This window comes from Diorhabda carinulata, chromosome 11 (assembly GCF_026250575.1).
Source record: "Diorhabda carinulata isolate Delta chromosome 11, icDioCari1.1, whole genome shotgun sequence".
Classification (NCBI taxonomy): Eukaryota; Metazoa; Arthropoda; class Insecta; order Coleoptera; family Chrysomelidae; genus Diorhabda; species Diorhabda carinulata.
Window position 1 is genome coordinate 8,864,114 of NC_079470.1, and position 19,852 is coordinate 8,883,965.

Below are 19,852 nucleotides of genomic sequence, written 5' to 3' on the forward strand. Positions count from 1 at the left end.
CTGGCATGGATACAGTTAGTAGTGATTTCTAATATAAACTCGTTTAAAATAAGCCAAATTCGAGTTCTGATACGGTCGTACTTAAATGAGTTTTTCTTATAACAAATCTATTTACTTTGAATGAATTTGTGCATCAATTTTTTTGTTTATTTGTGCCTTGAAATCATTCACCTAGAATTTGTTATCCTGATGATATGCTGTACATCATTGGCACTTTCATTTGTTGGAAAAGGACAAAATGTGGATTTAAAATCACTTAAAAGAAATTGAATTTGAATGTGAGTGAGAAAAATAAGCAATTACAATACCTCGACAAACTACTAGCTCTAGAAATATTTAATTTAGCTTAGTAATTGATGAGCTAAGTTTAACCTTTCAAGAAACGATATTATTCACTAAATCGTTACTTAAATACTCAATTTCTACTTGGTCGGTTAATTCAACCGTTTCCTTATAACAATTTTCTCAACAATATACTCAGTTTAACCTAAAAGGTCCTCTAAAAGTTTTGTACTTTACCCACGCCAATGATTGGATTAACTCGGGTCGGTGTATAAGGGCTTTTCTAGTGATATATTGTTTTGCGGTGCAATTTCAAGAACCGATGGCTTATTTATAATTTAGAAGGACCACCTACTACAGTGTCACGCCGACAGCTATCCCTTTAATTATTCAAGGACAAAGCATTGTTTTCACACAACTTACAAAAAAGCTATGACCACTATTGATCACGAATTATTTGAAAATATTAAGGTATATAGAGACAAAAAAGTAATCAAATTTTTATGTTCAAAGAAAAGAAAAAATATTTTATGTTTTGTTAGAGTTTCTTTTCTCCTAATTCTGATTATTGTTTGTGAAATTCTATGTATCCCGACCAACAAAGTGAAAATATAAACCTTTGTTCTTACCAATAGTACAAACATTTTGAGATACCTCTTCTAGTAGACGTATATCCCAAATATTATTGAGCACTGCTCTTACCTATCTATAACTTTATTACACATGAAAGTAAATGAAAATGTTTTATACGAAAGTTGCAAGGAATAATATAGTTTATTCTTTCAAAATGGTAGACAGCATACCTAATGCAAATAATTCATTGTTTCCAAAGTATATTATTTGACAGTTATTTTTCTTTAATTCTGAAAATAAATGTTTGTCTGATTACGGAGATCAAAAGTTTTTGAAAAAAAAATACGGAATAATAAAAAAAGCCAACATGCTTTCATATACAGAATTCGTATGGTTTTCTAAAGTTTTGATGAACTCTCATAATGGCATAATTTTGATTCAGTTCATAAATTAATCATTTCAACACTGATTGAAGTAATCGTTTCCCATCATAAAAGCTCCAATAAGTGTGTTCAGCAGTGTTAAATCAAAATCACCATGTTACTGAAATTCCAAATCTCCGTGGAAGGTAACCCACTGCCGAGCAAGCTGTGTTGACAAAAAAATATGGACCCCACAGGTTTTTTTATAAGTGTTTTAATTTTAATGTATTTCAGTTTTTTCGATTTTTCTTTCATCTAATATCTCTGTTAGATATTTCTGTTGTGGAGAGAATGGTCCACATTGTGAAACTGAATAAATTGGAAATGGAAATACTTTCAAGCGTTTCCGCGTTTGGTCTGCTGGTAGAAATGTATGTGGTATACACGGCTATTTTCACGTGATTACTGCGTTTTCTAAATTTCTATGAATATAATTCATATCAAATAACGCTGAACAAAATGTCAAGTTCTGGATTCCCATTACCTAAGACGCTACGATTCTTTCCAGAAAAAACTCCATATATTCGCACCTTGCAGCTCTCCTCTTTTTAATGTTGTTTAGATAGCATTTTCCTGGTAGTACATGTTTAATAAATAAAATTATTGAATGTTGAATACTAACCAACGGGGTTCGTTTTTGGGTAAAATATCTCGAGATATTTTTCGCCTCGTAACAAGTTTTGAAACCTTCGGAATAAATGAATTTCGAAGGGTGCGATATTAGGAGAGTGTGGTAGGTGAAGCAGAACCTTCTACTCCAATTTACTAATTTTCTTCTGGAGTAGTGCAAGTATTGCAGGATAACGCTTTTTCTGCTGATAAGTTAAAACTTTTAGATCAAAGAATAGTTCACTCGAACGAATGGTTTGTCTAGGTTTCAATGTATACTTCATCAAACAAAAGCGCCTTTTTGCTATGTAAACCCGATTTCGCAGTTATTCGTGATGACTCACGAGCCTCAGCCATTTCCTTTTCGGTTGTGGATTATCATATTCGTCTCCAGTGATCAAGCGATCAGAAAACGGTTCTGTATGGTTCTTTTTCTTTTAGTACAGATTATAGATAACCTGCTCATTTATTGCAGCAAATGTTCTTGGACGGCTGACGAACATGAATTAAGGGTATCTTAGATTTCCTTGATTATCTGCCAAGGATTCGCTTGTTCTTCTACCCGTAGTATGTCGTTTGTTGTCTTTTTGATCCGATAGTTGCTAGAGAAATCAAAATTACCAAATCTGAACTTACATAACTATCTGTTTGACATTCACAAACGTCTCATGCACTTGGATAAACTCACAGACTCAAATAGCATAAGATAAGGTATTTGACGGGACATTTCACTCCAATTTGCAAGAAAGTATAATATCCAATTATTTAGAAACCAAAAAATTAACAATAACCACAGCAAAGTTCCTTTATACTGATCTATGAAGGTCCCTGAAAACTTAATTCGAAGTTTTGTTTGTAATCATAACCACTTAAAAGTTTAGCTTATAATATGAATGGTGTATGGAATTCAAAAACAATGAAACAATGTACCATATCTTAAATTACTGGTATAAATACTTAGTTCAACTATTTGGATCTTAAAAGATTGGTGCCTATTAACATTTTAAACGACGGACATATAATTGGAATAGAGAAGGAAGAACAATGGAAATTATCATAACAAGCCCTAACAGTCTAGAACAAAGATTTCCAATTATAAAAACAGACGATATGGCATGAGTCTCCTTCATGTCACTGTTATATATAAAGATATCGCCTTAAAATTAGTGGGTCTTCTCTATTATCAAAAATTCCCAGAAGTCCCAGAAGTACCTGGCCTGACCTAAAGACGGCGGTAGTTGCTTAAAAAATAAAATATACACAATACACAAAAAATACACAATCTATACAGCATATATTTCAAGTTTGAAGACGTTATGATGTTTATTATTTATTTGGCAGCGATCCATAATGAAAGTTTTTAGTGAATTTGTAAGCATGGAAAAATTGGTCGTCGTTAAGTGATACAATACTTTTATTTGAAAGGCTTTAGCCCAACCAATATGAAAGTTGAACCAAATTGAATTTGAATTAAACTAAATTCTAATCCACAAAGTGGTACTGGATGATCGTCGATTGAAGTGCTCGAGCTAGCAGACATAGTAGGTATTTCAAAAAGTGCGCATATAAACTGGGAATTTGGACATGAGAAAGCTGTGTGCAACATAAGTGCCGCGTTTGCTCACAATGGAACAAAAACAGTATCTTGAACATGTTTCCATCGAGTGTTTGACAATTTTTCACGGAAATAAAGCCAAATTTTTGTCTTTTCTTTGTTGGGCCAGGTACTTCTGGGACCGTTCTCGTATGTAATATATAATGGTATGAAAATTTATTCAACAACTTGGCTAGAGTAAGCAGTAGCTCAAAAAGAACTGTTGTACTAAAGCATACATTCATAATTTAATATCTAGGGTTCATTTAGAGTATTATCACTTATTATATTATCCTTATGAATTCAACAAGTCTTATTTGTATTGGCCAAAGACTTTATTTGAGACTATTTTATAAATAGTTTAGATGTACTAAATTTTGGAACTTTCATATATTTTTGACGAAACTTTTAATTGAAAAGGTATCTAAATAGAACGAAGAGGTCGTCTTAAATACCTTTTAGGTTGTAGACTAGTAAATTATAAGCAAATATATGTTTTGAAAATATCCCATATAATGATACAATATCTTACTATAAATATATTTAATTAAATCGAAATTCTTAAAACAAAAACGACGTAGTGAAAAACAATCCAAAACACAAATTATTTAATCTATGCATAGCAATATATTTAAGTTAATTAAGTGATATTAAGGGAGAATAATAATATCGCTTTGTATGATAGATTTTACTATTTCGACATTTTCTTCATTAGAGCTCGCCTGTTTTTCAATAGTACTGTTAGAGCTGCTGTCGAATCTGTTAACATCCGATTTAACACAGCTAGAAAATGTTGTACCAGCTTTATTTTTGTTAGCAGCTGAATCAGAATTAACAGGAACGTTTTCCACTGAAGTATTACTTGAGTTACTTGGTTCCGTAAGTATTCTGGTAGTTTGAGTTGCTACACACTCGCTTCTACATATACAATTATTTGTTCTAACTAAGCCTTCAGTACTTATTGAAGTACCTTCTAGCATTCCAACGCTTTCTTTAACCGATTTAGAAGCATTAGAAACATTTCGAGAAGTCGTTACTGCTCTTTTACAGCTACCATGCATTATTGGCTGAATTTTAAGATCTAAAACTTCATCTTTTCTACAACTAGAACTTTCATTATTCACAGAAAGAGGCTGACTCCGTTCATAGGGACACCTTCTGTAATTCGGCTGCTTTTGAATGTATATTGCCTTACACTTCCTAGCATACAGTAGTTTGTCAACTGCATAGAAAAAATTGTTCTTGCAGAGACACAAAACTGTGTGTATTGTTGCAGGATGGGTCTCTAAAAATGATAAGATTTGGTAAAGAAGTTGTTTTTCCATTAGGTTATTGAAACCGACGGAAGATATATTATACAGTTTAGTTTATTTTGAAAAAATAGACAATGCAGCTCGTGTACATTATTCAAACTCCATAACCACTGCGCTCTATCTGGAGAAGAACTACACCTCCAAACTGTATAATCAACAATATAAACCGCTGCCCTACTAAGTAGTATTCCTACATATTTGAATGGAATTTATCTTGATTATAAACTATGAAATATTTAATAGAATGAAGTTACCTGGAAATAACTGCATCAACCGCAAAAAATAAAAAAATTGTGTAGAGGATTGTTGTATTGATGGGAAAGATTTGTCATTACTTGAGCAGCTTGTGGATGGTTCCTGATTGATTTTGCTCGTGGTATTTGGATAGGGTTGTACGCTATTCCAAGGACAAGAAATCGGTTGCTTACAATATATTTGTTGACACTTTCCTTGTCCTGAATTATCATTCAGTGGTTCCATTCGAATTATGAGATGCTAATCACTGTTTTCCGTTGACACATGGAACAACAATTTTTTGACATAACTATAATAGAGTGAAACAAATAATAGGACACAAGACTGGATCATAACTTTCGGATACGTATACTACAACAAAATAGACGAATACAGTGTGAAATGTTTGACTTATTCTTGATATTTATATCAACTCATAATAATATACAATAATCTGGGAAGAATATGAATTAAACTGAAGACATTGTTTTTTCGAAATCATTCATTAAAGTTGGATTCACATAATAATCGTGTTTATTAATAGTAATAACATAGCTATAGTAACATTGTGAGAACAATTGCGTTCTAACCATGGAACTATATTTTCGATTTTATTATTCAACTTAATCACTCTATTGATAGTAGCTATAGTAATCTACGTGTAGAAAGAAAATGTCCAATTATGTAGATAGATATTTTTAACGAAGCTCTACTTCCAACTATGGAGTAAAAAAGAATTGGTATTCATTCCAAATACATACAGTACAATTAGTAAAAATAATAACTTTTTTGTATTGTTCGTTTATTTTATCAATTTTATTGGTTTCAGGCTCCCAATATGCTTTTTTATTTTTAATTGTACCGTCTGATTTCTGTAAAAATCTAGTTCCTCAAAAAAATAATACAGATATAACTTTGACTAATTCCTTTCCTCGTTAGTCAGCGACTCATATTATTTTTTTTTTAGATCAAATATCACCGCATTATTTCATTCAAATATTCATTATTTTATTTTACACGAAACAAAAAACGATATATGTTCTACCCATCAAATCCCTCCATTGACCTTTTGCCTTATAAATACCAATTTTTTTTAATTTTACATTTTGAATTATCATATATGACTTATTATTGATCTTCAGTGATCAAGCAAAATGTGTAGAAACGACAATGATTCTAGATACCCCAGTGAACAAAATAAATTAGAAATTACTCACACATAAATAAATGAAATCATAGATGATAGATTCTGTATTCATTAAAGGAGTATAATAACACTAATTGGTTCAAGGATGGATTGGAAACTTTGAGATAACTCAATTAACATTGTTTGTTTCTAATCTATTTATATGAAAATATATTATTTTCGTCAAAAGACACTTGAAAGATCTCAAATTTATATATAATCATTTTACGTAGAATAAACCAATTACAGACTTGAGTTTGACCCTCTCATAACTCTTCAAAAACTTTGTAAACAAATTATGTGTTAGAGAAGTCAGAACCGAACGCAGAAGGATTGGAAAATCAAGATCAACAATGAAGTAATTTTATAACAAGACATTTTCAGTATCAGGGGTGATAACTTTATTACTACAATAAAGAACCCATAGAGTATTTAAAAACAAATATTCTCGGTTATAAAGATTCTTAGAGGCTTTAATTGTCTGTAGGTACCATGTTAGTATTGATTGTTTATTTCACAATTACAATAATTTCCTTAGTTAATACTCGATTATTATTTGGTATAAGGTTAATTACGACATAGATTACAAGCAGCAGCCTTTGAAAATTATATATTGTAGAGAAATTTTTCGAACAACCAGCGCTTTATAGATCTTATCATCACAAGAGACATAATTTGGTTTCACGGTTTGGTTACCACAAGAAAAAAATTGGTTTGGAATACAATTTAAGTTGACCCATGTACCGATAGAGTGCCATCGTCCTGCATGATATGCCCCATACTGCCAAAGCAAAGCAGAAATAATTTAGGTGGAAAATATGGAGTCACCTGGACCGTAGCTCAGTTTGTATTTCTTTTGTCTGACATTGTCTTGATAGAAATGATAACTATGTGGTAAATACGACGTATGCCTCTTGTACTTTCAATTTTGTGTTTGTAAATGGGTCTTAAATTCACCTGCTAGTTTTTCCTAACACTTCTCATAGATATATAGTGAGAACGTGACAATATTTTCGAGTTAATTATATTATAAATCATTCTATATAAATATTGTCATATTGTCATTCCATTTAATAATTTTCTTTTCTTTTTGTTTACAAAAGTTCAAAAGGCAACGAAATATTTCTGTCGCTTTTATCGATCAAATTGACTTTATTTTTGTCTACTAGCTTCACAGTTAAGGCAGTTCAGAGTATTTTAATAATTAGAATTAAAACATGGCTCTTCAAACAGTTCTAATTAGCGAGTTGTTGAAATTCTCCCTGCCTTTTGAATTCTAGAATTTTCTCTCTGACATATCGCAGACAGAACGGTCTTTCACGTTTATATATCAATTCAGTGAGTCAAAAGAGATTCACAAAACTCCATAATCACTTACATAATAATTATTAACACTATACTGAATGATAAATGTTTATGAAATGACTTTTAATACTTTTTAATTAATTTTCTATCCACGTTATAATTAGAAATATTTCTTTCAAACTCAGTATTTAGTTATTTTGACTTGACCACTAATCAAAATTATACAAGGATGTCTCGTATATTCGTAAATTCGGTTTATGGTTTAACCAAAGTCGAATATTCAAGCTTTTTTGTATAATTGTTTCATAAACAGAGTGAAAATCGGAACCTGAAATTATTTATGAGACATCCCTTATAGAAAAAATGCCGTCTTGTGAATAGAATAAGCTCAATATAAAAACTCACCTATCTCTGTTATAATAATCATCTCTATCGGAGCCGCTGTTTCCATAATTCCATCTATTGGCGTAACCTGAAGTACCATAATCAGGTCGTCCATATCGATAGCTGTCATCGGATGATCTGTACGGATCATATCTATAATCGTATCCTCTGTTATCATATCCTATACCTCGATCTGAATTATATCGGTCGCCATCATATCTGTCGTATCTGTCATTATAACGATCATATCGGTCGTAGGAGTTATATCGATCGTAATCATAAGGGTCGTAGTACCGGTCTCTGTCGTATCGATCTCTACCTCTGTAGTATCGATCTCTATCGGAATACCTGTCATATCTTAGAAATGAAAATAATCGATTATTAAGAAATACCCTAAGAAATTGGTGTTATCATTTAGTTTTTCGGTGAGTGTATATGTTGTGATTGTAACCACCTTTTGAAGTTACTCAAAAAGCCCTTCCTCGCAATGGAATGCTTTAAAATAGGTTCAATTTTAGAAATAAACGACACAACGGAATATTTAACGCATATGAACATTCTGAAAACTCAGAAATAACTTCATAATAATTTTCTGCTTTCTGTAGAAAGAAAACTTCGAACGAACACTACGCAGGTATTCTTAAATACTAGGTATTCAATATAAAATGAATGAATGACTCCTATTATAAAAAAGAAGCGGTAAAACGATTTACTTCTAGAGAAAAATTATTTTTAAGATTGTAATCGGCAAATAGACCTATTTAAACATAAAGTTTTTGAGGATCCAAGAAATAAAAGGACAACCCAATACTACAAGCACTTCCAGAGAAGAAAAATCCGGTTCTGCAGCAACTGAACTTATCGGCAAGATTATGAGAAATTACGACCAATACTCTGCCTGTTGGTGATTTATCCCTTGTGATACGCACTAGTCTTTTGCTTGTCATTATGCTAATATCACTATTCCATTCTTGTTTTCCTTTTAGTACCTAGTCAATTATATTGTCTACCTTCACGTATTTCTTATTTTTTCATTTCTTTATCTCTCTAAAAGTGTTTTCTCTGCTATTATCCTTTTATTTCCGTTGTCTCTAGTAGTCTTTTTGTCTTAATTGTGTCGGGTCTTGTCTCTGCTGTATATGTCATTATAGGTCTAATTGTTGTTTATATATTCTGCATTTTGTTTCTTTTGTAAGATGTTTATTTTTCCAAATAGTGCTGTTGAGGCATCCTACTACTCCATTTGTTTTGACCACCTGCTGTCGCACCTTATTCTCGACAGCTCTATAACTCGTTATGTCTATTCCTAAATATGTAAATTTTAATACCTGTTGTATTACATGACCATCAATTTCTATTTTGCAGCGTATAGGTTCATTGGACGTTGTCATGCATTTTGTTTTCTCAGTTGAAATTATCATATTGTACTGTTTACCTACTGAGTTGAAAATGTGTACTAGTCTCTGGAGATCGTCCTCGGATTCAGCGAATAGTACGGCATCATCCGCCTAGTAAAGTATTTTAAGTTGTTTGTTACCCATTTGGTAACCTTTGCCCCGTTGTACTTTTTTTATAACTTCGTCCATTATTATATTGAACAAAATGGGGCTTAATGCTTAATCTTGTCTGATGCCGCTATTTATAGGTGCAGCATTTGTCAACTTGTTATTAATTCAGGCTTGGACTTGGTTATGGGAATAGATGTTCTCGATGGTCTGAACTATATTTATCGGGATGTTTCTATTATATAGTAGGTGTATAACATCTTCAAGTAGAATGAGGTCAAACAGATTTGTTATATTCTATGGATATCAACACACGACCTTCCGGATTTAAAGCGTTGTTGTTCTTCCGACAAAGATGCGTGAAAAATTACAATTACACAAAAAAGATGTGTTGAATGTCTACTGACGGGCTCACATGCCGTTACAATGAAACATCCCAATGACTAGTTGGAATTTTAAAAAACAAAGTCATCATTCATGGTGAATTTGAAAGGCCGTATTAAATAAAACATCATGTTCTTCAAAACCTCATAGGGCATAGAAAACCCTACCGTTGTATTTAAATGGTTAACATCGAACAAAGAATTTCAACACAAGTATCCAGTGCATTTAATATAGAAGATGTTAAGCCAAAAACTGATAGGAATTTGGTACCAAAATTGTTCAATATATATCAAACAAAAGTACATAAACATGTTCAGGTGAGATGAATTTGAGATTTACATCAATAAGTTGAGCTGTCATAATTTTTCGCACATTACTTCTTATTATCGTGAAATAATCAATTTTCGAAGCGATATCATAACTGGTTATACAGATAAATTTTTAAAAAATACTTCTTATCAATTATATCCAGAAAAAAAGATGTTAGTCAAATAAGGCTATTGTAAAATCACTGTCAAAAATATCTGTACTTGAAATTTACCTGTCATAATACCGATCCCTGTCATAATACCTATCCCTATCGTAGTACCTATCTCTATCGTCGTATCTGTCATAATCCCTGCCTCTGATGTCATCATAATTATACCTCGGTCTGTCATAAGTAGGTTGATATGAGTAGCTTGGATAACCGGAGAAGCAGCTAATACATCTCTTTCCTGGAGGAGAGTTGTTAATGTCTCGATCCGTTGAATCTTCCGGCTTCAAGTTTTTGTCCGTATTGTCGCTGGCATATCTCGGATATTTTATTTCTCTAGCCAAGCGAATTGGTGTTGAAAATGGAGATCTTCCTTCAGACGTTTTTGTTAATTCCGGCATGAGAACATCGCTGAGAGTAGAAAATGTATTGTGGAAATTGAGCAGTATTATGAAAATACTAAATTCAATAGTCTGAAAAAACAAAAAAAGTACTTAAAGATTTAAACCTATCAGGCGTTGGGTCAACACGCTTTATAAATTTAATGAATAAATAATGAAGAATCTGTTGCGTAGAAACTTTTATGATCAATAATATTATACGAGGGCTGGTACTTAAGTTTGAAATATGGCAACACTGATGTGCTATTTGAGTTGTTTACAGATATTTTAAGCATTCTTAGTAAAAAATGGAATTAAATCTCGAACATTTTCGTGCGATAACTTTCGAAGTGGATTAATCCAATAGCAGTGTGCCGATCAACTCGCTTCGACTTTTGGTGATGAAGCAGCATCTCCAGCCACCGTATTTCGCTGGATTTCCGGATTTCCAAATTCAATGGTGATTGCACTTTGCTACAGGATGAATTACGTGAAAGTCGTCCAAAATCGGCTTTTCTACCAGGAAACATCGATTATATTGCAAGATTATTATATAATACTTGGCATTACTTCCACTCGCATACATTCAATATTGCATGAACATTTGTCTGTCAAAAAATTTGTTCGCGTTGTATAATTTGACAATCACACAAAAAAACCGTCGATTTGTGCAATCAAATCATGGATCTATGCACAATTACAACAACAAATCCAATTAAATTTTTTGGCGCACGAAGGACCTCGAAGTAAATGGTCATCATTCCATTAGAGCAACGTAGAACGGTCAATTCAATTGGTACATCATTTTTTGTAATCTAAAAAATCAGGGAAACCAATCGCAGAAAACGAATCTCCACCACAATAATGCAAACTCCCCCACATCAGTTCAAACAAAAATGTTTTTTCACAGTCAAAACATCAAACTGATGGGTCATCCGCCGTACAGTCCTTGTTTGGCACCCAATGATTTTGTCTCATTCCCAAAGATCCAAAATACATTGCGAGGTCAACGTTTTTCTGCACCTGTAGGAGCGGTTGATGCGTTCAAATCACATGCTTTGGAGTTATCCAGGCAAAAGTGTATTTATCTCAATGCAGAATATTTTTAAAAACAATGGAGCCAAATTCAGAAAACTACATTATGTCATCCTGTTTCATTCGACTTTTCACCCAATAGCAAAAACTATTGCATTTAATCATGATAATAGTTGAACTTAGGCAAAACCAGAGCAAAATAACTATCGTTTAACTGTGTTGTTAATTAATCTCTCCGTTAATTGCAGCATTCATTTGGTTTATATTACATTCACTTTTGAATGTAATTTAATTGAATTTTCAATGAAAGAGGGCAGAAATATTCAATATTCTCTTTATTTGTTTTCATCTCCGGGATTTCATTATGATTATGTTATCAAGAAGAGCAATTTTCCATAAAAATGCTTATCTTCGATTTTATTGTGTACGTTTTCGAACTAAAAAGGTAAATTATACTTAATATTCAATCTAGTGCCTATAAGGTGCAAAGTGTATTTGTAATCGTAGAGAGGATGCAGTATACATGACGTGATAACTAAATTACGATGACACATCTATAAGACGGATGTAACTACTCAAAAACGAAACCGATACTGCCGAAATTAGATAGATCTCATTAAGGTCAATAAAACTAGAGTACATTGGCATGTTTGCTAGGTTATACATTTTTAATTTGAGCGTCATGCTTTGTTTAATAGAAACTGATGGAACTAGAGATGGCATAATTGCATCTGTAAGCACCACAAGCCTTAAGCAGTAAGCTATAACTGCAGTTATGTCAGTGAATAAATAGTGGTACATATGATTTGCCATCGAAATATAAAGCTGTCCAAGGAGTGAGTTTAGAGTTTGAACGGTTTCAACGTATCTGTTTTTTGTACCACGAGCAGCTGTTGGATGGAAATCGCTTGGATTGAGGTATGTATAACATTGGGAAAGTTAGACATATAACGAAGAAGATCGAATATGGAACTATCGGACCATTAACGCAACACTCGGTATTAAATTGACAACAGTGAATTCTATTTTACATGATCGTCTTCACATAAAATGCTACACGATTTTTGAAAGAGCGTTAGAAATAATCAATAATAGTGGACAATGTATTCTTAAACTATATATAGTCCCTATTCTTCTTCTATCGAAGGTTGATAAAGTTTATTAGTTGAATTTAACGTTATATGGATTACCACAAAACATATCCAATAAAAAGTTCGACTTGCAAGTAAATTTCGGCAACAAAAAGTTAGTTCTGCCACTTACCAATTGTAACGCTAACGTAATAAAAATGTGTTTTCACAATGTGTGTTCTGAGTGGAAAGAATTTTCTAAAATTCAATGCTCAACATCAAATTATGTGAAAATCATTTTCGTGAAAGTGATTTTACGAATTTCAATAGAAAACCAAAAGTCGGGTTTTTGACTGAAGCTGGAACTAGTAAGAACAATTTAATAGATAGTGAAGTGATAATGTGTCAATTTCACTGGCATACTATGGTCAAATTATCAAAATTGAGAAACAGTTTGAAGAATAACAAAGAGCAGTTGAAAACTTTGAAGAAGATGTGTAAAATATTTGAGAGTATAGAAAAAATTTAAATAATGTAACGAAAGAATTAATTAATTCACATACATAGAGAAGGTGCAGCAAAAAGATTGCCGATAGAGGATAAAACGTTTGCTCTTTCCATGTACAAAAGAAGTCTCTACAACCTTCCATTTCATTTTTGACATATGTTGGTGGACAGACTTAAACCTCTTAACGTACTATATTCGTATATATTCATTAAAAAACTTTCACGTTCTGCCATGTACCTTCGAGGGCACAATGTCGTTTCCACTGCACAACAACTAAGTTTGCATGTCTTCTTAGGGTATGTTACGTGTGGATTACGTTAAATTATACCGGAAACGTGACTGCATTAGTTATAGATCTAATATTGATAGATTTTCGATAATTTCCAATAATAAAAATTAAAAGCTCTATTATATAATGTCATGGAACGATTGATAAATGGGTGATTCCGTTCTAACTGTGTATTCAAAATTTCAAGATTTTAAAATTTAACTTTTCTAACTTTTTTATGCATATTATTCATCTATTTTACTGTAAAAATAAAACTCTAAGAGGAATTTACTACAACTTCAAAGTATCACGAGCAAGACACAAATGTCGGATTTTGAGTTCCACGGTACTGACTCATTTATCCACGGTACTGACATGGTAACTTAAGATATTAAACAACAAGTGCATCAATTTTCCTCAGTTTGATCATAAACATTAGAATTTATAAGGTAATTAGTTTAAATCATTTGTTACGACAAAAAAAATTAATAATTTATCGGTAAATTCTAGGAATGGACATGACACGGTACTGACATGGTAACTTAAGATATTAAACAACAAGTGCATCAATTTTCCTCAGTTTGATCATAAACATTAGAATTTATAAGGTAATTAGTTTAAATCATTTGTTACGACAAAAAAAATTAATAATTTATCGGTAAATTCTAGGAATGGACATGACACGGTACTGACATTCAAGTGATGTAGTATAAGTTTTCTTTAAGTGGCAAGTTATATTGTATAAAAATAATGTTTAAATATCTTAAGAATTATTCAATTAACACAAAATTTTTATTAATTGATTATTAATTAATGACTAGTACAAAAAAACAATACAGGACATTGAATATCACAGTTATAATGGAATCACCCAAATACGTTATTAACTGGATCTTGAAGATAACTTAAATTATACCCTCGGTAGTTTCAATAACTGGAATAATAAATATTAATGAAGAATATCAATCACAAATTTTATCGAGAAAACAATTCAGAACGTTTCAGAACGTTAATATGCAGTTTTATTCGCTGGTCAGTTTTGTTTTATTTTGTTACACAACTTTTAGTACAGTATTGAAGCTCCCCGTAGACTCTGATTGAGTATTAGTAGAATTATAAAAGCAAACAACATCTAGTTTAGTGGAAATCAGACTATTTGCTATATTTTAGTTCTCATCCAGCCAGTTTTTCAATATATTATATAATATAATAAACAATATTTTAAAAATTCATTGGAGAATCCTGCTAACTTTGAAACCATCTCTGATTCGGGGCTAGTATGAACTAATTACTAGGCGCCCTATTTTCTCAGTATGTAGAACTGGTAACCGCCACTGATTGGCTTACAACAAGTTCTTACAGTTTCATAAACTGTCTGAAAATACATACCAATAGTCAAAATTATATAAGTACCTAGAAAGCTTTTGCTCTGTAATTTTTTTATTATTTTCATAGTTTCTAGGCCACTTGTCAGATAAAGCTGTCAAACGTTCTGTATCTTAAATGTTTATCTCTAGAGAGTTACCGAAATGTAACCCATTTATTTTACAGGCTGATTCCACCCCTAATTTCTATAGTTTAATTTTATTTCCGATATTAGTTAGTATTGCAAAAATTTCAACATTGTGTAGCACCCAAAATATTGAACCACGTGCGGCTACTGTCATATAAAACCATGTTCTTCTTTCGTTGCCATGGCTGTCTTCAAGCGTGAGCTGGCTCTGTGTAATACTTTCATAAAATTATGGAAAACTTAAATATGTGATTACAATTTGGAAATAAAGAATTACAGAATTATCCTTTAATTCAATTTATTTCTACCTGTATTTATATCTATTTGCAGCCATTAAAATATACGATTAACACTATTCAGTTTCCATATTATCAATGATTGGCCTAACTATAAAGTAAATGATACGTATCAGTGGATTCCATGCAAAATCAGGTTCCATCATCAGGTCCGATATAAATTATGTTCCGCTTCATAATTTTTCAACATATTATTCGTGCCCCGGTTTTTAATTTGAATAAAATTATGAGATTATAATTTCGGCAGTTGAAGGTTATCAACATTTGATCAGCAACGTATGGAAATTAACCGCGAGTTGTTGATCACAAAAATATAACGAATTTCAATTAGTTCCATTTTCAATTGGGCCGAATCGATTTTCTCTAATGAATTTGTTAAGTTTAATTGACATAAAATTTAACAATATTGACAACGAAAATAATGAATGTACTTTGGATACAGTTAGGTTTGTATCTATGGATAATCAGAAGAAGAAAATACTTATTACATGTTAGTTCATCTTCAAAGCATTTACTGGGAGGATCTCAAAAAAGTTTTTAGGAAGAAATGAGGAAGAAGGGAGGGAAGAAAGAGGATAAAATAAAATTGAATAGAACAACAGATTTTAAAGCATGAATCGACTGAATCCCCTGACAAATAATGGAGATAATAAAAACGTGAGAGCAAAGGTTAAAATAGGCTGGAGAAGATCGGAAAAAAGTAGGATAGAGCTGAGGAAGTCTTAGTTTAGTTCTGTTCATACTAGTCATGGATAGGATGAGAAAGCAAAAAAATAGAAGACCAATAAACTGGAGACAATAATTGATTATAGAAACCTAAATAGAAACCTACATCTAAAAAATGATATAGCAATAGCAGCGAATACATTTAAGAAAATGGAAAAAAAGTAGATATATGAATGAAGACAATAGAAGATCTGGAAATGGACACGACAAATAATAGATAAAATAACCACATCTGAATAGCTGGAGTAAGAAAAACCAATTGAATATTCTATACACTTAATAAGTTTATTCGGGATAAAGAAACAAGTATACAAGTAGATAAAATTACCTACTCTACGCAGATATAAAACAACTAAGGAAAATATCAGAAAAAACTAGGAGGGACAGCATAAGAAATGTGGTGATTCCAAATAAGCTCAAGCAAGAACTAATGAGAAACAAAACAAATAGTTGGAAGATATTCAAACTAATATGCACATATAAAGAGAAGAGCTCCACGAAGTCTGATAAAAAAAGATACAGAAGTGCAAAGGCATAACAAAAGAAGTGAATAAAGACCCAAGAAATCTTGAATAAATCAAGTAGCACATGAAGAAAGAAGAAATGGAAAAACAATAAAACATATGGATCAAGTAGCAAATGAACTGAAAGAGTTGAAAAATGATTAAAAGAAAAATAAAAATTAGAACGCTTGGAAGTGCATTAGGAGTCCAACAGAAGAAATGGAATCTTGTCAAATTTTAACTTGTTTCAATTTATTTATACAACACCATTAATGAGCAGCGCAGAGTTTAATAAAACCCTACATCAATAAAATAATTAATGGTATGATTAATAAAATCTACATATTTTTGGAAAATATCTGAAGAAGAATTGGAGATCATTACTAAATGCATGTATAGATTCGTTTAATTCTAAATAAAGTTTTGTAATCAAATTTATTATGATTTGGATGAGTGTGTCGAATGGATGAAAAGAAAAAGAATTAAGCTAAAGGAAATCAGATAATGTACTACAAGTGGTACTGCTATTTATTGAGAAAAGATTAATAAATTAGTTCGACTAATGACTACTCTACTAAATATTATAACTCAAATTAGCTATACTTATACATATGAATTTTGGCGCTCAACGATTTAAAACAAAAATGCAGTGACGGTGGATTGGTTTGGTTATCGATTAGTCGCAGGTTCAAATCTGACTGGTATGTACACAAAATTGAACTTTTCGATTGAATAATAGTATTTTTCATTAAATTCACTCTATTTTAAAAATTTCATACCGATTTTATGTGAAATAAATCATTTGTGTGACATTTCAGTCAACCAATGCGGTTTCAAATAGAAAAACTCTATCATTTTTAGTCTTGAAAAATCTTTTATGAACAATATCCCGTTTAAATGAAAGTTTTTTAAATAATAGACGCTGACGACGACGAAGTTAAAAAAGTATATTGTCTACGTATGGATACAAATATGATCATAACGGAACTATTATGGTATAATAAAGCTAAAAAATCCGCTATTGAGTAAAGTTAAAGTTCATTATCTTGGATACTAACATAAAATGTGACGAAGTAAAAATTATTGAAATATCTTTGTAAAGTGTGGAGAGTAAAGTGTGAATGAACATAACAATATCATCAAATCTTTGGATGAGTCATGTAAAAAAAATAACTTCACTATATATAAATTTATAGTCATATTCTCCAAAATTCTCGAGCAATGCTTTCTCTATATTTAAAAAATTTCAATTTTACAAACAATGTAGTGTGATCCTTTTATTTTGATATTCCCTCAAATTAGGTATACATCTTTAATATACATCTTTAATATATTAAAATTTACATACTCACTTTTAAGTATTTAATTGACATATTATCGTCGTGAGATCAATGGATAAGAAAATACACATAAATCACAAACACTATGATGAAGACTCAAAAATAAAAATATTACTGAAAAGTACTTGGGACCCCTCGACGAGTCGAACTACCAAAACCAAGTGACTAATAACCTGTTCATATATGGTGAAATATACTGAATTGGACATCCATGGAAGGTGTATTGTATGAGGGTTATACAGCGTGTTTCCGCTGCCGAAGACATGACAGGTCATTGAATACCATACGGTGACGCCATAGTATTTTCGTTGGTAACCTTGGAATGAAAATTATTTGTTAGGAATAGGCTAAACGAAAAAAAATGTTATTTACGAATACATCCACACATAACCTATAATTATTCGTGAAAAAGTAGAAGTATACGGAGAGAAAAATAAAATCAAGAACTATTCTTTACATTTCTCAACTTCATTATTCAACTAGTATGGAATAAAAGATATTTGTATTTATTTGGTGATTCACACGAAATATTCAGAATTTCGTTCTATTACTTTGAACATTTCCCCAAAATTTAATTTCAAAATAAACTTTTCTAAGAAAAAAACAGAGTAACTGAATGAATTGGATCAGAGACCGACGTTTCTATGTAAACCACACACTCTAACTTAGTGTCCACCTCACTACTCGCAAAGTTGATAGAAGTTAACCAATTAAGACAGAAATTAGAAAAAAACGTGACTATACTAATCAATTCACTTCAGTTTGTTTCTCTTGAATTCGTATCTTGGTTAGAGATTAAAGGTTATATTTAGGAAAGCAGAAGATTAAAATAAGGCAATGTTCTTTACTGACAATTTTCGAATTCCCCAGATCAGGGAAATAAAAAGAAAAAGTGCACATTGCTACAGCTGTTCCTTCAACGTCCATGTTAACAAGTACACGGCATCTGAGATATTGAGCTCCTCGCGGGGTTGCATCAGTGTGTCGATATGTGTCGAGTTAATTGCTGTTGCATTTTGCAAATATTGCTTAATAACTGCATATGTTCATGTGCACCGCCAATTTCAATACCTCTTCTTGAAAAAAAAAGAAATTAATTCTTTTCTGTCGTTATTTTAATGATTCTTTTTGAATTTCTCCAATCCCAGCATCAGTCGCGATATCTTCCTTCACTGCACATCAGAATATTAGATGTGATTGGTCAATCAATAGCCCCCTCTCACCGCTGCAATCCGTACAACGTTCAAAGTTTATACTAGTTCGTGTGCACATGAAATCAGTGCACTTGCAGCTTCGAATATAATGATTGGTATAGAAACGGAATGTTAATAATATAACAGAAACTTGGGTACAATGTTTGAAAATATAGAAAAAAATATAGAGAGAAGAGAAGAGTTCTGTTTTTGAAATCGAATATATTCATCAATAATGCAAAATTCATGAATATAAACGTTTTTTGGGAACAGGAAGCTACTAAAAATCCACCTGGTTATGCGGGTGTCATGTGGGCTTTATATGTTTGTCATTTAGAAACCTCGGAAAGGACAAAATATGGCGTTAGAGATTTAAAACTAATAAAAACTTTTCTTAAAAGTACAATTGGCAAAAATAGGTTAAATTGCAATGTTATCTATCGAGAAAAAAAATTTAATGAGTGGGTTAATGATAAATTTATTTCTAAAAAAAATGACACATCTCCCTAAGATGTGTTTGGTTTCATGTAACAGTTAGGAGATGAATAATTCCATCACATTATATTATTCAATATACAAATACTTATTAAAACCGCTTTAATTTCACTAATACTGGAATTTTTTAAAATAATATTGTTTAATGTGGTCTCTGCTTGAACGGCATCTCAATCGATATCCAATCAACTGATACATTTTGACGCTGCCTTTGTTTCGATATTCAAATTTATTACGTGTCCTGCTGTTGAAAATACAG

General features: G+C 31.6%; 2 protein-coding genes across 3 annotated transcripts in view; both read right to left on the reverse strand.

Moving 5' to 3' along the window:
* LOC130899519 (eukaryotic translation initiation factor 4B) overlaps nucleotides 1–18,167 on the reverse strand; it is a 29,787-nt gene extending 11,620 nt beyond the window's left edge. Inside the window, exons 1-3 of one of the 2 annotated variants that reach the window (XM_057809516.1) lie at nucleotides 17,918–18,167; nucleotides 10,381–10,739; nucleotides 7,924–8,259 (exon numbers count right to left, since the gene is read on the reverse strand). In XM_057809516.1, the coding sequence (XP_057665499.1) occupies nucleotides 7,924–8,259; nucleotides 10,381–10,739; nucleotides 17,918–17,938 (716 nt within the window). In that variant the 5' untranslated portion in view covers nucleotides 17,939–18,167. Of the gene's footprint in view, nucleotides 1–7,923; nucleotides 8,260–10,332; nucleotides 10,740–17,917 lie in introns of both variants that reach the window. The other variant, XM_057809515.1, reaches the window with a different exon arrangement.
* Nucleotides 4,072–5,338, reverse strand: LOC130899520 (uncharacterized). Its single transcript, XM_057809517.1, has 2 exons — nucleotides 5,048–5,338; nucleotides 4,072–4,765 (listed from the first exon to the last, which is right to left on the reverse strand). The coding sequence occupies exons 1-2, from the start codon at nucleotides 5,271–5,273 to the stop codon at nucleotides 4,131–4,133; spliced, it is 861 nt and encodes a 286-aa protein (XP_057665500.1). The 5' UTR covers nucleotides 5,274–5,338; the 3' UTR covers nucleotides 4,072–4,130.
* Nucleotides 18,168–19,852: the final 1,685 nt, after the last annotated feature.